A 16,015-nucleotide genomic window follows, 5' to 3' on the forward strand; every position below is an offset into this window, starting at 1 on the left:
TCCAAGCAAAACAAAGAGGGTAATGTATTCATAACTAGGCTCAGAATAACTCATTTCCTTACCATTTATGAATGTTGTATTTACAGACGCTGTTAAGAATGGTGTTGTTGGCAAGGACAATGTTATCAAGAGGGACACAGCTGTTTTTTACATTCCCAAGAGAGCCAAGCCGTGTAAGAATCTTTTAAAAAATACAACATTATTTTTACTAATTTAAATATTTATACAGCCGAGAATACCGAGTATGAGGCTGGAGAACGCCTTCGTCTTCCTAAGAAGGCAAAGATTTGTAAAGTATAAAATTTAATGAAAACACATCTTCATATTGTACTCATTCATCAATATATATATATATGTGTGTGTATAGCTGTCACGAACGAGAATTTCGAGATTCTCACGGAAATCTATGTTGACAAGGATCTTCCACGTAACAGTTTTACAGAAATTGTGAATGTTGGTGATGATGGCCACTGCGGGTTTAGGGCTCTGTCTTACCAGGTCTTTGGAGACGAAGAGCGCTTCATGGAAGTTAAAAAGCTTATGAGGGATGTACTGCTCATTAATTATGAGCAGTACGAAATTTGCTTTGATGAGCATTTTAAGTTAAACGACATGGTAACTTGTACCTGCAGTGGTCTGGAGAGAGTAGTTGGGAGTGAAAGACTGGTAGAACACGAACATGGACGGGATAAATGGCTTCGATCACCAGAATGTGCCCAATTAGCCGCAGACACGTTTCAAAGGCCTGTCGCCATTTATCCTTGTGCTATGTACGAAGGACACGGATTGACGTTTCTGCCAGTCTTTCAAAATGCAAACGTAAGACCTCCCCCTGGTCCGGCACCTTTGCCGATTGTTTTACAAAATGTTGGTGGGAACCACTGGGTCACCTTTAACATGAAGAGGTCCATCAAGGTGGCCTGGCCTTGGATCAGCTTCTTACACCATGAAGCCATGGAACGCTTGGGTCACCAAGATGACAAGGTCAAGTCGTTTTGGAACAAACACTTGACCTTCAAGAAATACATTCCGTCTGAGCAGACAGGTAATATAGTTACATGTTTTTAGCTTACTTCTAAATCTAAACTAATCGCTTGTTTTGTTACAAAATAGATGAAAACACGGTCGTAATAAATGAATAAAAAAATTTTAAAAGGCATATCTGAAACAAGCATGAATACAATATGCAATAATTGTATACTTTTTTTTTATGACAAATATCTTTTTCAGTTGTACGTTAAACCGCGTTGGTTATATATAAGCCGTTACTGATATGGTGTTGCTTGCAACTATGTATTTAATTAATGAACTAAGGATATGCGTTCAGGAACAAACAGTGTTTAATTATTTATTGAAAATCAAATGAGGCGGAAGCAAACAAAGAACAGAAAAGACCGGATCGAATTTTTACGATATTAAAATCAAAATCGTAAGCCCCAAAGTGAACTTGTATCATAAAACATAATTTGTGCATGATATCAAGTCTGGCTCGGTTAATATCCTTGCAGTTTCGACGATCCTCCAGCAATTTTTTCATCTCTGCACAATCTGCTTTGGCAAAGTCAAAATTCATACGAACACTATCCTGCTCTTTATCATTGCCTTGATTATACTTCAAGGGTGTCAGAGCTTCCAGGACAATTTCCCTGTCAAAATTTTGCTCGAACACTCCGGGAAAACGTTCGAACATCATTTCCAGAATACTCAAAGAAATAGTTACCCTCAATCCATATGAATCTTCCAAACATAATTTGGTGATGAGAAATTGGTAAATGGGAGAGACATCTTCAACATATTGTACATAGGCAAAATCTGGTCTCCATACACCATCAGACGTATCCCATAAAACCTTAAGGTTTTCAAGAAGGTCCTTACTCTCCAACAAAGCCCACTCAGCTCTCTTCTTGGCTTTTACCGCCTCATAACTAATTTGTTTCCTTATTTGCTTCTTAAGTTTTTTTTCATCGACTCTCAAAACAGAATTTCCATCGGCCTTCTTTTGCTGCTGGCGGATATAGTATGCAAGCCTTCCACCTTGGTCAGGACGCCCATGCTTGACACCAACGATTGCAATATGGTGTTTGACCTTCAAGTGCTTGATCAGGGATGATCTCGAGTTGAACGTCTTATGGCATTTACCACATGTCAACTTGTCCTTAATCAATGTGTCATCAACATCTTCGACATCAACTTCCTTAAGTGATACTTCATTCTTGGACTGGTTCAATTTTATGAAGAGTGTCTCGATTAAGGGATTTCTTGGGGCTACTTCTACTCTTGTAGGAATAATGAGACGCTCGCCTTCAGCAATACTTTCTTGATTGTTCATTTATATGATCGTTGTAAATTGTAAATTGGAAAAAGTAAAATGGTACCTAAATCCCCCCCCCGCCTCTCCTCAAACAACTATTCGGACCTGGTTCATAGGCCTAAAAAATAGGTATTAAGTGATCCAAAAATACACTATACATGAGCCTAAAAACTAAGTATTAAGTGATCCAAAAATACACTGTACACGAGCCTAAAAAATAGGTATTAAGTGATCCAAAAAAACATTACAAATGAGCCTAAAAAATGGGTATAAAGTGATCCAAAAAAACATTATAAATGAGCCTAAAAAATGGGTATAAAGTGATCCGCAGATGAGCCTAATAAATGGGTATAAAGTGATCCACAAAGGAGCCTAATAAATGGGTATAAAGTGATCCACAAAGGAGCCTAATAAATGGGTATAAAGTGATCCACTTCCACCGGACATTTTCTGTCCGGCGTGACCGAACAGGGGTGGTAATTACTATATTTGGAAAAAGAGGGGTGGTATATACATTTTCTCTTTATTAATAAATGAAATATACGAGTATTTATATAAAAGACTGTCTGCTGTGTCCATATTTTTAGTGCTATCTTGAAGTTATCATTGATTAACCAAAAATGTATACGATTATTACATAGTCCTTAATTTAGTCTTGTTCTAATAATAAATGTTGTCTTCTTAACTCTCTTTGCTTTAAACTAAATTTTAAGTATTTCTCAGACGCACTAAATTAGACTTGTGCTGTAATATCCTTATAGTTCTTACTATGACATTTATTGTTAAGCTTATATCACAAATGGTATCAGCATGGATAAACCTTTGTTAGCTCTAATATGGCTATAGCCCTGCTAGGTCACCACAGTTTTCCTCAATTTTTCAAGAAGAAAAAAAAATAAAAAGGCACATTTAAGCGTTAAAGCAAACTCTCGCGGAAAGTCACTTTTATTAAAAGTCATATAATATATTTGGAGACGACCTTTTTTCCACATTTCTTGTACTTTGACCTGTTCGTTTTTGATGGGTTGTTGATGTTGCCCTTTCTTCTCTATCTTTTCCATTTGCTGCACATTTTCATTACTCATTCTTATTTCGTAAGTTATTCTGTGGTTTATTATGATGCATGGTGTAAAGATAAAATATACTCCTTCTCTTTCTAATGACAGATATAGCAACAGGTTAAAAGTCATTACCGCTTGAGTTATTTGTTACATATCCATGAAAGGCACAATAATAATTTTATACCATCTTTACATGATTATTCGTAAATATAATCAACATGATTGTCAAAAGTTTTTTCGTACTTATCAAGTTTATTTTCATATATTAATTGGATTAGAAAAGCAAATTCGACATGAAAAAAGTCATGTCAACAAAGGGTTCTTCGTCGAGGTATTTTTATGCACTAATTGATAAATGGGTACACTAAAGCACTTCCAAGTTCAGAGATTCTGTAAAGTTTTATAGTAAATCACTAAGATGATTATTGTATTTATGCTAAGTATATTCCACAAAAACTTGTTAATTCTTAAAAAAATTACAATTTATAAATGTACCAGAACTGAATCCACGTATTTCAATACTATTAGAGTAAATTATTCTAACAGGCTTAATATGATCTTGTGCCATCTTTTTTTTTTTTTTTTTTTTTTATGGTAAACAGGAGAAATCAGCTGTTACTCAAGAAAAAAGAAAGCTGAAAGTCATAGTAGATAAAAGGGATTTTTGTGCCACGCGGTTTAATCCAGCTTTATTTTTTTTAAAAAACGAGATACCTCAAAGAATCATATTAAATGATGAAGCAAGAACAAGCCTTACATTTCTGTTATTCTAGTGATGTATGATGATGAGTAGAAATTCTAGAAAAAAAATCAATTTACTATGCTGCAGCAAAAAATTCACACAGTATATGAAACTAGGGCGGTGTTAAAAAATACTCTTTACAGCTATTATGCCAATGAGACAATAAAACCCAATGGAATATTTTATTCTGGCTGTAACTTTGACTTTATATACAAGATTACCCAAAGTACACAAAAGGTTGGGTGAGTAAATAGGGAACGCAATCAGAAAAAAATATAAGGTGGCTTTGGACGCTTACTTATATGTTGGTTTGACTGCTTCCAATAAACTGTTCCGTAAATTGAAAAGACGTGAGGCTGAAGATCGATTCAGTGTTACTACAACAGATGTATGTAAAACCTTGAAAACATGCATCCCATTTTTTTTTTTACGATACATAACAACACCGATAGTTTTAAGCCCTCCCTTCTTTTATCTTCACCTTATTCATAGATTTAGCATAAGGGCCAATCAAGTGATATGTAACAAGGTTTTAATTGTTATAGAATTTTCAGTGCTGGTCACTTAAATAAACATCCCCTTTAGTACTTCTATTAAATTATGTCAATCTCATTTTAAATAAAAACAAGAAGCGACCTGTCTCTTTTCTACAACAAATGAAGCTACATTTTTTATTATCATATAGATACAATATTAACTACCTCAAAAAAACCAATTATGTAACTTCAAATTGTGGTGATCATCGGAACAAAAGCCGACGTAACTTTTGACAATGCTTAAAAGATAATATGGCAGTGGATACATTGTTTCTTTTTCCCCCGATCACTTTTTTTTTGTTTCGTATAATGCGCACCATAATTTACCCTGAATCACAACAATGAATTTAGAAGAAAGAGAGACAAAAACGTGTAGTTGGAATTGGAGAAGAAAGACACCGTGCTAATCCTAGTGAAATAAAAAGATGAACCCGGAAATACAATATGATATCGTCACTTCATGACATTTACATATATTCGTTTAACTATTATGATAATTCATAAAAAAATAAAAGATAGTTACGCCAGAGGAGAAACAAATGAAAGTAAATGCTAGAAAAATAAGAAGATTGGAACAAGCTTCATCATCATCATCTGGACATCTCTGTAAGTCATGTAGCTAAACAGGTCATACTATTGCTTCTTCTCGTCTCTGTCTAAATTATAACTACACCATTGAGGAGAGATAGAAAATAGTCTTTCGCTACTAAAATTATCCATCACATTAGACGAAGATAAACATGCCTCATGTAAAAAAAAGAACCTTGTGTACGCTTATGCATTTAATCAAGTTCTAAAAAACGTAGCAAGATCAAATATGCCAAAAGATTTTATTAAACATAATACTGCTGATAGTATTGCAAACCTATAAATATTTTTTAAATGAAATCATCCAACTAATCAGGAACATGATTCGCATTTTCTTTTTTTTTTCAGAGGAGAAGGTAACCAATCAACCCCCCCCCCATTCTCAGTGCTAGTTATGATGAATAACATTCTCCATCTACGAACAGATGAATATTCAAATAGAGCAGCCTATACAGACGCCAGAATAACAGGAGCGGCTACCAGTACAAGTTGTATAAACATCACAACTGGTCTGTCTTCGTCAACAAATACGGTCGGCCACAGCAACCTCGCCTGTTTGCGCTTTTTCCAAATCCATGAGTTTGAAATGGCGATTCATAGTGAGAAGTTGAGCATTTTTTTTTTTCTTCTAAATAGCCGACTTTTTTTAAAGAGGGAAAAGGAAACACAATTTGCACTTTCCATGCATCCTTTTTATATTTCAATTTTTTTTTTTATTTTAAAAAAAAAAGAGAGAATGATAACTGATTAAGCATATATCAATTTATTGTATTTTACAAATAGTCTTCTGAAGAGATACTACAAAACTTATGAAGAATAAAAGAGACGTATGTATTTTTTATACTGATGGCTGCTACTTGCAGAATTTTTCTTGTTTTATGCAAAAAAAAAAAAAAAAGAAAAAAAGAAATGTTTTTAAGCTCAAAAAAGATCGTGTCTAAACTTTTGAAATCGGTGATTTTAATCAAGATGATGTCAAAAGCTGCTTTCGTCCTTTTGTTTTTTTTCAGGTTCTGGTCGGAAGAGTGCATATGATGGTTAGAAACATATCAGATCTTATCATATTAAAACATGAGTACGACTACTCTTCTGGATCAGTATATCGACAAAAAGAAATAAGAACACTATAAACTTAAAACAAGGTATCAAGGATCTGGAAACCAAAATTCCAACATCTAAAAACGTCTTTTGTGGATCTTTGCATGAACCATTTTTTTTTTTTTATAAATAATGCTAGCTCATATGGAGTTGCTATTTTTTATTTATTTCTACAATCTCAGAACAGCTTATGAATTGATTGGCGGTAGACAATAGGCACTAAAAAAAAAGCGTGTCCTATTCTGATGAACGGAGAGGCGGAAACCCCCGAACGACGGATCGAACAGACGTAAATAAAAAAGGGGGATGGTGAACCGACTGAGAATCAAAGTATGATGATTGAATTATTGATACATTTTTTTTGATGATTTAGACGAACCAAGACAACACGATGTGGTAGTAAACTACCGCTCAAGTAAATGGTCAATGCTGCCAGACATAGAACGTGGTTATTTCCGTTTTTCGGGTGATGATGTCTACAGATAAAAGAAAAAGCTTTCACATCTTGTCCTGTCTGAAAGTTTGATTTGTCTGGGGATGGGATAGAACATTTTAAAGTGTAATGCTGATCCCATCTGAAGCGATTTTGGTCAAAAAGAGAAGAAAGGCTGCAAGTTTTATTACCAAAGAAACAAGCATTGTTGCAACTTACGCAAGGGGCTGCTTGAGAAAATAAAGATAAAGGCCATTACATGCTATCATTTATTTTGGGCCCCGAAAATGCTGCTTGTTGTCAATGCGAAAAGAGGCGTGCGGTGCGGTAAGAGTGCTGTTTCCTATTTTTTAAAACTGTCAATTAGACTTCAAATGACAGATCGCATTACAGCGCCCTTTCAATGTTTTGGGGGAATGAACTGGATTGTGTAAGACGATAAACAATAAACAACAACAACAAAAAACGCATTGCGTGCACAGACCCTTATTTGATTTTTTTTTTTTCTCTTTTTTTTTTTTTTTTTTTATTAAAAAAAAAAAAAAAAAAGGGAGATTATTATATAACACTTTTCAGTTTTATTAAGAAATGTTGTTTATGAAAGAAGTGAGTATCAAAGGGAAGTAGAGATAATTTACTTTCTTTGCTTTTGAGCAAGGAAATCAGAGAACTCTTGGTAGGGACCCTTAGAGAACTCAGACTCTTCCCAAAGATCGGGAGTCAAGAAACCGTAAGTGTTACCGATGGCAGCGAAAGTAGCCTTAACGAAGTTACCGAGGGTACGAGTAGAACCACGAGAGGTAGTATAACAATCGGTGACACCAGCTAATTGGAGGACCTTCTTGGCGGTAGGAGAGGCAACGATACCGGTACCACGGGGAGCGGGAACCAAACGAGCAAGAACGGAACCACAACGACCGGTGACCTTACAGGGAACGGTGTGAGGCTCACCAAGGTTGGAACCCCAATAACCACGACGAACGGGGATAATGGCGAGCTTGGCAAGGATGATACCACCACGAATGGCAGTAGCGACTTCCTTGGCACACTTGACACCCAAACCAACATGACCATTCTCATCACCAATGACAACGAAAGCCTTGAAACGAGTACGTTGACCGGCAGTGGTTTGCTTTTGAACAGGCATGATCTTCATGACTTGATCGGTAAGCTTGGGGAGGAAATAATCAACAATTTGATACTCCTTGATGGGGAGAGAGAAGAGATAGATTTCTTCAATGGACTTGATCTTGTTAGCCTTGACGAGACGACCGAGCTTGGTAACGGGAACCCATTCGTTCTTTTCCTCACCACGACGTCCACGACCTTTTTTTTAATTGATAACTTTGTTTTTAGTCTATTGTATTCAAACACCATCTTTACACATTTTAAAAAATTCTTACCACCACGACCACCACGGGGTCCACCACGACCACGTCCAAATCCACCACGACCTATGTTGTTACTTAACTGTCAGCTTTTTTTATTTTCAAAATTCGTCAATGTCTACATAAAATCATACCACGAGAAGCACCGGCTGAAGCTGAGTCGGCCATACTGATAACGCAAAAAAAAAAAAAGGGGGGGGGAGGGACGTTAGTATCGTTTCATCCATCCATAGTGTTGCTCTCATGCATCCATCCGTCTCTGTTGCATTCGAGGGTTTTTGTTACTCACTTTAATTTATATAATAAAGGAAGAAAGAATTATTAAATGCACCCGCCTTCATCGGCTTAATACTATCCCCCGCCCCCAAGATGCATATATACACACACACACTGACACACACACACACACACATATTACGTCCCCAGAGCCTCTAATTGGTATCCCGGTCCGGATTTATTTCAAAGCCAGCTTTTTTTTTTTTTTTTTTTTTATGATTTTTTAAGTATCTTTTGAGTTGCCCAAATGGTAAATAATCGGGTGAGTTCAAATACAATGATAAAGATAATGATCCAAAAGATAAACCAGCCAATGACACTGCCATTGATTGAAAATACCTCGGGCTGACAAAACGTGCCTTGAAAACTATACATGCCTTTACTGACAGAATAAAACATGCTAAAATAAGAACCTAACAAGGTGAGAGGCAACAAGGACTTGTAACTAGAAGGGGAGTCCACGTAAACACGGGTTGGGGTTCCGGCAGGGTCAAATAAAAAAGAAGTTTGTTTAGCACGAATTTCCTGCATGATGGCAGCTTTTGTGAAATTGGCGGCTTGGAGGGTAAGCCATGTCTGTGCGCCAACGGACGGATGATGAATGTCGAGACCGACCATCTGTATAAGACCTCTTTGGGCGGTCACCTGATAGGTAGGTGTATCAAAGACATCTTGATTAATTATTTCAAAGCCATCGACACCCCAACTAATTAATTGGTCGAGAGAAGGATGGTTGGGTAATCTGGGAAGTTGGTATCCAAATTCTGTGGTATTACTCCAAGGAATATGATTGACAATGACGAGACCACCCAAATCATGCACTTTTTGAATGACACGTTGTAGTTCTTCATCGGAGGGAGTAGGAGAAGTTGTGGGGATGGTCTCATTGATATCAATGAAATTCATGTGTATTCTGCAACAACTGTATTCCATACCAGGTATCACAACGATGGATTGATTGTATTCTGCTAAAGCTAATTTCTCCGCTGCAAGTCCTCCTCGGATCGTATTATGATCACTATACGAATAAATAAACTTTAAAAAAAAAACCATGCATGACGATGCAATAAAAAAAAATTCCCCCTTACGTGACCATGACAGCATTATAACCATTTGCTTTTTTGTGTGTGTGGGGAAGATGATTAAAAAAAAAGACTTATAAATGGGGGGTCCTTGTTTCTCTCTCTTACCTAAATGCCAATCTAATAATTGCCGGACATTCATTTTTCCGTCACTATAAGTGGAATGAGCATGACCGTTCAGCAGGACATTGTATTGAAATGAGGCATTCCATGGTGTCAAATAAGAACTTGGGTTTATTTTCCAGTCAAATGACAAGTGAGAAAAGTCCTCTTCTTTGGGTAAATTGTCGGTATAGAGTAAGCCAATGCCAATGACAATAAGAACGGCTAGAATGATGACGAGTGAGAGCAAACGTGTTGCCAAGCCCTTGAGGTAGGTGGCATGGTAAAAACTGGCCCAGCGGGTTTTTGGGGTGACGGGTATAGGGTGGTCTGTGGGACTGAGTGAAGAAGTTGATTTGTTGACAGAAAAACTCATATTTTCATGTATCTCGTCCAATGCAGCCTGTTGCTGCTGCTGTGGGTCTTTCTTTTTAAACATAACCACAATCTGATTTAAAGCAGGAATATTAAAAAAAAAAAAAATGAAATCTCGTGTAATGCAATTATTAAACATCCGAAGTGAGAGGTGGGGGTTGTTGTGGGTGTGTATATGTTGAGTCATAAAAGAGAAGCCAATCCATGACCCAATAGGAAAACACTTGATATAAATTTCCCCGGTGATCTTTTTTTTTTTCTTCTCTACTTTCTTTTCAATTTTTAATTTTTAAAAAGATGCTTGCTATCCGAAACGCTGTTCGTAAGACGACTGTTGCCGCTTTAACACGTCCTCTCGCTAAAGCTCATTACTCGAGCGGTTCACGCATTAGTGTTCAAAACCCAGTAGTTGACTTGGACGGTGATGAAATGACACGTATTATCTGGAGTGATATTAAGGATAAACTTATCTTGCCTTACTTGGATTTGGATATCAAGTACTATGATCTTGGTATGGAATACCGTGACCAGGCAAGTTCTTTTTTTTTTTTTTTTTGACATATTTGTATGACTAATACGCTTCAATTTTTTACAGACTGACGATCAAGTTACAATTGATGCAGCTGAGGCCATTAAAAAGTACAATGTAGGTATCAAATGTGCCACTATCACACCTGATGAAGGTCGTGTCAAGGAATTCAACTTGAAGCAAATGTGGAAGTCTCCTAACGGTACAATTCGTAACATTTTGAACGGTACTGTTTTCCGTGAGCCCATTATTTTGGATAATATTCCCCGTATTGTTCCTGGTTGGACCGAACCCATTGTGATTGGTCGTCATGCTTTCGGTGATCAAGTAAGTCCTAGAAGTAGTAGTAATAAGGGTTGGTCAAAGCTAACAAGTATACTTTGAATAGTACCGTTCTACTGACTTTGTCACTGAACAAGCTGGTAAATTTGAAATGTCATTCACACCTGCTGATGGATCCGAACCTAAGAAATGGACGGTATATGATTTCCCACAAAACGGAGGTGTTGGTATGGCCATGTACAATACCAATGATTCCATTAATGGGTTTGCTCACAGTTGTTTCCAAATGGCACTTACCAAGAAGATGCCACTTTACTTGAGTACCAAGAACACGATTTTAAAGAAATACGATGGACGTTTCAAGGATATCTTTGAGGATATCTACCAAAAGGATTACCGCAAGGACTTTGAAAGTGCCAATTTGTGGTACGAACATCGTTTGATTGATGACATGGTTGCACAAGCCCTCAAGTCAAAGGGAGGATTTGTTTGGGCATGTAAGAACTATGATGGTGATGTTCAATCGGATATTTTAGCTCAAGGTTATGGATCTCTTGGTTTGATGACTTCTGTTTTGATCACACCCGATGGTAAGACAATGGAAGCAGAGGCAGCGCATGGTACAGTCACTCGTCATTACCGTGAGTTCCAAAAGGGTAACCCTACCTCTACCAACCCTATTGCTTCTATCTTTGCTTGGTCTCGTGGTTTAGCTCATCGTGCTAACTTGGATAACAATGGAGAATTAAAGAAGTTTTGTCTTGACCTTGAAAAATCATGTATTGATGCTGTTCAAAGAGATCAGGTCATGACCAAAGATTTAGCTTTGGCTATCCATGGTAGAAAGTAAGTTTTTTTTTAGAGCCAAATGCGATTGCGCAATATTTGCAATAATTTTGAAGTTCCGGATGTCTAACCTTAATTTTTTTTTTTTAATGTAGCCTCAAGCCTGAGCATTATGTCTCTACCAGTGAGTACATGAAGCGTGTCAAGGAAAACCTCGATCAATCCAGATCATAAATGTATAAAAAAGAAAAAAGAATTACCCTAGAACTGTTAAAAGTATATAAAAAAAAAGGTTAATAAATCCATGTTTTATTGGTGTTACACTCTAAACATCTTTTTCGCCTCCTGAATTCCCCCTTTTTTTTTTTTTTTTTTTTTTACAATAAGAATTTTAAAAATTTGAAATGTATTTTATCATTTTTTTTTCATTTTTTTTTCTTCTTCTTCTTTCATCATGTATACAAGCACCCATAGCAACACAGCCGATCAAACCCCACTGTTATCCTCTCCAACACATAGAAACTACACTTCGATCCAACGACAAACATCCAACGATTATGCAATCACGGATGAAGGCCTATATGAACAAGACAACGAATCGATGCGACGAAGAAGAGGATCCGTCAAGCCTCCCAGTTCTGCCAGCAGTAGTAGTCATCACATATCCTCCTCCTCTTCGCAGGAGACAGCTGTGAATAAACCATTATTGACACACTCATATTGGCAATCCATGTTTGATCGTTATTCTACCTCTGTCTACCTCGAGAACAAGGGAAGCGTTGCTCGAGACCATTTAGGTAATACTTAATCGCCTGTCATGTGACGATAAACAAATGAGAAAATTCAGCTCACTTATTGTATCATTTATTTATATTGATATTTATTAGCAAATGAACGAACGTATTTAGCGTGGCTTCGGACGAGTTTATCCACGATCTCTGTAGGCATTGGTAAGGGGGAATGGTGTGTTGTGTGTGTGTGGGGGTGGAGTGGAGTTTAAACTCACCATGTTTTAAAAAAAAAAACGATAGGTATCACACAGTTATTTCGATTAGAGAGATCCATGACGCATCCCACGAAACATACATCTTTTTTGCTAGACGGTCAAATGATTGGATTATTATTTATATTGATCAGCATGTTGTTTCTTGTTTTTGCATTTATACGTTATTTCCATGCTCAGGTGGCAATGATTCATGGTTATTTTCCTGCAAGTCGGTCTACGGTGTTGGTGACTTCTGTGCTGTTACTTGTGACCATGTCTCTCATGTTAATTTCGGTGGCAGGCCGTTAAAGAAGAAAAACAAATCTACATGGAACTGTCAACACTCACCCCTTATCCGTTACTTTTTTTTTTTGTTCACATGAGACAATGATAAAATATGAAGATTTGCCCAACAAACAAACAAACTTTTTTTTTTATGTATATATAATTTCAGGGGCGGGGAAAAGCCAACAATGGGATTTCACGTGGCGGCATGAAAAGATGGAGGAGGGGTTTTTTTTTTATGTGTGTGTGTGTGTAAAAAAGTGTCAGTTTTGTTTTTTTGCTGGTGGAGAGTTTATTTTGTACGACTTATAAGTGACGAATTTTCTTGTGATTTCCATCTTGTGAATGAAAGGCGGGACGTTTCTTTGAATGGGTATCTTCTTCTTCATGTACAGTATCAGGTATTTCGGGCATCAAGAGAGAACCGTCATTGGGGTATTTATAGAGACTTGGGATAAATTGAATTTCGGGTAAATCCTCGGGTGATTTTAATGGACTTGTTATATCTGGTATAGTGTCACACTGTATATACAATAGAAATCTCATGTGAATAAACATACATAAAAAAAAAAAACTTTAAATTGTTTTTGTGTGTATGTTTTTACCTTATCTAATGCAGGTATGTCCATCTCCTCCAAAAGCATTTGAATAAAATCGCACATGTTTCGTTCAAAATATACAAGTGGATAGAGTTTTTCCAATTCCATGAAATGCTTATTTAAATCGTTGTGTTTTATTTGAAGAAACTGGTTTTTTATATAAGGATATAAGTAAAAAAGTAACACACATAATACAAAGCTTATTTTTTTTTTTACCTCCTTCTCACGTTCGTGAACTTGCATTTTGAATAGAAACATGGTTCTTGTCTTTGGAAAGAGTAAATGATGATCGGAAGCTTTCACTGTCCATACATCATCTTCTTCTTCCTCTTCTTCTTCTTCTTCATCTTCTTCTTCAAGCTGATCTTCTTCGTCTTCGTCTTCCACATAACCATACGAGAAAATCTCATAAATGGTCTCGAGACCTGTTTTGCCATCACACATGTAGCTTTGGATGGCTGCTTGGGTTAACAAATCAAGAAATAAATCGTACCATCGTGGTGGCATACCACCGCCCATGACTTGTTGACCTGCTACTAGCAAGGGTTTCCTATCGTCATTGTGTTCACTATCCAGTACCGAGCGTAGCATATTGGCACTGGTCTTTAGAAAGGCTGGAATCGCTTCTGCTAGTCCAGGACCTCCCTTGACCAGACAAGAGGCTTGAGGACAATGCGACCGTCTGTGTCGACGACAATAAAGTGCCTGAAACGGTGTGTTGAATAAATGTGTGGTTGAATAATGATGAGGTCGTCTTATCGTTGTAGGCATGGTGTAGGAAGGTGCAGAAAATGTCACATGATGCGTACGACCAATGGTTAAATTTGTCAGCTGGCAAAGATTAAGTCTTTGTTCGAATTTGGCATCCTTTTTCTTGCCATGATTTGATGATAATATGTCTAAAACAAGTACTTGTTATTAAAAAGAAAAAAAAAACCTTAAAATATATGTGTGTAGTACCATCAATGACCGACTCGATAGCATTATTATCAGCTATTTCGCCCTGAACAAATGCTTTCTGAAGTCTGGATTGGATAGATTGATAAAATAAATAGTCTAAAATCATACTGTTCGTTGTAGAATTCTTCATCATATGAGCTGGAATTAATGTTGTAGTAGTGGTCATTGTGTATAAGAACTTTTTTATTTGAAAGAGAAAAAAAGGGAAGGGAAAAAGGGAGAGAAGAAAAAAAAAAAAAAAAGAGGGTTTTAATATAAGAGACACACAAGTCAAGATTAAGGAAAGGAACGGGTTATCAAATAGAGAAGGGGTAAAAACTACCCGTAAATGTGTCTGAAATGTCTTCCGATGAACAAGTCACACATGAAAGATAACAAAAAACTTTTGTGGGATTTCCCACCTTTTTTTCAAAAAGCGCCCCCCTTTTTCTTTTCCCTATATATGGCAATTGGTTGCAGGGTTGAAAATTCATGGAAAGAACTGATAACAAAGCCGTTGATAGACAACCCCCTTTTTCTTTCCGATTGAACACGTCAGGGTGTGAGAAGGTTCCCCCCCCGGATACGTTGTTGTTGCCTATACTAACCCCCAAGTACTCAACTTGTCTCACCCACCTTTTTTTTATGTTTAAGGCTTTTTTTTTCACCAAATGGACTGATGACAAATATGCGGAATCTTCGAGAATGACAGGCTTTTAATGTATACCTTAAGGGTATTGTTCTTTTTTAGAACTACACTAAAAAAAAAAAATCGTACCACACACCAAGACATGGTGGGAAAAGAGTGTATTCATGTTGAGTAAGTACAAAAGGCCGCTGTTATTGGGTAGCAATTTTTTTTTAGTAAACCGACGTCGCTTCCTCCCTCTTTTTTTTTTTTTTTGTGCTAGAACACCATGTGTCATGTCACTGTTTACATGTCGATAACAGAATTTATAAGTCAATTTTTCTTTTTTTTTTGTGAAAGCTTAATACTTAAAAAGAAGAACCGGTTTACGTGATCGCTTAAACCTTTCATTTCAGGTTTATTGTACAACAACGCAGATCTTTTTTTTTTTTTTTTTTTTTTTTTTTTAAATTCATCAATAACTTTCATACTGTTGCCTCTAAAAATTTTTTAATAAGGATGCTGACCGGGACGATAAAAGACTTCTTGATTTTCTTTTTTGTTATCTGTTCAGCATGCATAATATTTTGGTAATTTTTCTAAGCAAAAAAAAAAAAAAGCCGCCATGATTTATTTTTTCTAGTAGTTCTCAAAGATTTAGGTTTCACTGGGTTGTTTTATTCTGTTTTAGCTAAATTTTGATGCCCAGTTCAGAAATTATCCCGGTTAAAAGGAGGACAGTTGATTAACTATAAGTTTTAGGTGTCCCATGAATCAAAATAGATATTCTTTCACTGGTTATAAAAAAAAAAAAAAAAGAAAAGATAAAAACGCGTTAGAATTTCTAATTTTGCAAAAAAAAAAAAAAAAAAAAAAAAAAAAAAAAAAAAAAAAGTCTGCGTTGTAAAAATGTCAAATACTCTTAAACAAGGGAGATTGTTTATGAAAACAAACAATGTAATCTTTGAACAGAATACAAATAAGTGTACA

General features: G+C 36.4%; 6 protein-coding genes across 6 annotated transcripts; 2 read left to right on the top strand and 4 right to left on the bottom strand.

Annotated features, from left to right (window-relative positions):
• Positions 1-1,348: 1,348 nt before the first annotated feature.
• On the bottom strand, positions 1,349-2,509 carry EV154DRAFT_599050 (uncharacterized protein; the record flags this gene model as incomplete). The annotated part of the gene is made up of 1 exon (XM_051607086.1): positions 1,349-2,509. The coding sequence occupies exon 1, from the start codon at positions 2,327-2,329 to the stop codon at positions 1,349-1,351; it is 981 nt and encodes a 326-aa protein (XP_051461852.1). The 5' UTR covers positions 2,330-2,509.
• A 4,791-nt stretch (positions 2,510-7,300) lies between these two features.
• EV154DRAFT_436313 (40S ribosomal protein S2) lies at positions 7,301-8,326 on the bottom strand (the record flags this gene model as incomplete). Its single annotated transcript, XM_051596818.1, has 3 exons — positions 7,301-8,095; positions 8,173-8,223; positions 8,292-8,326. Coding segments are annotated over 3 exons (778 nt in total), but the record flags the coding sequence as incomplete, so codon positions are not given.
• A 301-nt stretch (positions 8,327-8,627) lies between these two features.
• Positions 8,628-10,117, bottom strand: EV154DRAFT_494929 (Polymerase/histidinol phosphatase-like protein). The gene is made up of 3 exons (XM_051599969.1): positions 9,624-10,117; positions 9,522-9,549; positions 8,628-9,451 (listed from the first exon to the last, which is right to left on the bottom strand). The coding sequence occupies exons 1-3, from the start codon at positions 10,054-10,056 to the stop codon at positions 8,647-8,649; spliced, it is 1,266 nt and encodes a 421-aa protein (XP_051461854.1). The 5' UTR covers positions 10,057-10,117; the 3' UTR covers positions 8,628-8,646.
• A 115-nt stretch (positions 10,118-10,232) lies between these two features.
• On the top strand, positions 10,233-11,945 carry EV154DRAFT_494930 (isocitrate dehydrogenase [NADP]). Its single transcript, XM_051599970.1, has 4 exons — positions 10,233-10,523; positions 10,588-10,848; positions 10,910-11,649; positions 11,745-11,945. The coding sequence occupies exons 1-4, from the start codon at positions 10,290-10,292 to the stop codon at positions 11,821-11,823; spliced, it is 1,314 nt and encodes a 437-aa protein (XP_051461855.1). The 5' UTR covers positions 10,233-10,289; the 3' UTR covers positions 11,824-11,945.
• A 61-nt stretch (positions 11,946-12,006) lies between these two features.
• Positions 12,007-13,138, top strand: EV154DRAFT_494931 (uncharacterized protein). The gene is made up of 3 exons (XM_051599971.1): positions 12,007-12,386; positions 12,477-12,539; positions 12,621-13,138. Exons 1-3 carry the CDS (start codon positions 12,044-12,046, stop codon positions 12,881-12,883), a joined length of 669 nt encoding a protein of 222 aa, XP_051461856.1. The 5' UTR covers positions 12,007-12,043; the 3' UTR covers positions 12,884-13,138.
• A 27-nt stretch (positions 13,139-13,165) lies between these two features.
• On the bottom strand, positions 13,166-14,524 carry EV154DRAFT_413138 (uncharacterized protein; the record flags this gene model as incomplete). Its single annotated transcript, XM_051595551.1, has 4 exons — positions 13,166-13,381; positions 13,465-13,605; positions 13,696-14,357; positions 14,419-14,524. The coding sequence occupies 4 exons, from the start codon at positions 14,522-14,524 to the stop codon at positions 13,166-13,168; spliced, it is 1,125 nt and encodes a 374-aa protein (XP_051461857.1).
• Positions 14,525-16,015: the final 1,491 nt, after the last annotated feature.

This window comes from Mucor mucedo (genome assembly GCF_025094135.1).
Source record: "Mucor mucedo strain NRRL 3635 chromosome Unknown EV154scaffold_10, whole genome shotgun sequence".
NCBI classification, from domain to species: Eukaryota; Fungi; Mucoromycota; class Mucoromycetes; order Mucorales; family Mucoraceae; genus Mucor; species Mucor mucedo.

Coding starts and splice junctions, on each gene's coding strand:
- EV154DRAFT_494930 (XM_051599970.1), top strand. CDS start 10,290: ATGCTTGCTATCCGAAACGCTGTTCGTAAGACGACTGTTGCCGCTTTA. Junction 10,524..10,587: donor GTATGGAATACCGTGACCAG/GCAAGTTCTTTT, acceptor AATTTTTTACAG/ACTGACGATCAAGTTACAAT. Junction 10,849..10,909: donor GTCATGCTTTCGGTGATCAA/GTAAGTCCTAGA, acceptor TACTTTGAATAG/TACCGTTCTACTGACTTTGT.
- EV154DRAFT_494931 (XM_051599971.1), top strand. CDS start 12,044: ATGTATACAAGCACCCATAGCAACACAGCCGATCAAACCCCACTGTTA. Junction 12,387..12,476: donor CGTTGCTCGAGACCATTTAG/GTAATACTTAAT, acceptor GATATTTATTAG/CAAATGAACGAACGTATTTA. Junction 12,540..12,620: donor CACGATCTCTGTAGGCATTG/GTAAGGGGGAAT, acceptor AAAAAACGATAG/GTATCACACAGTTATTTCGA.
- EV154DRAFT_494929 (XM_051599969.1), bottom strand. CDS start 10,056: ATGTTTAAAAAGAAAGACCCACAGCAGCAGCAACAGGCTGCATTGGAC. Junction 9,550..9,623: donor ATTATTAGATTGGCATTTAG/GTAAGAGAGAGA, acceptor CACACAAAAAAG/CAAATGGTTATAATGCTGTC. Junction 9,452..9,521: donor TATAATGCTGTCATGGTCAC/GTAAGGGGGAAT, acceptor TTATTCGTATAG/TGATCATAATACGATCCGAG.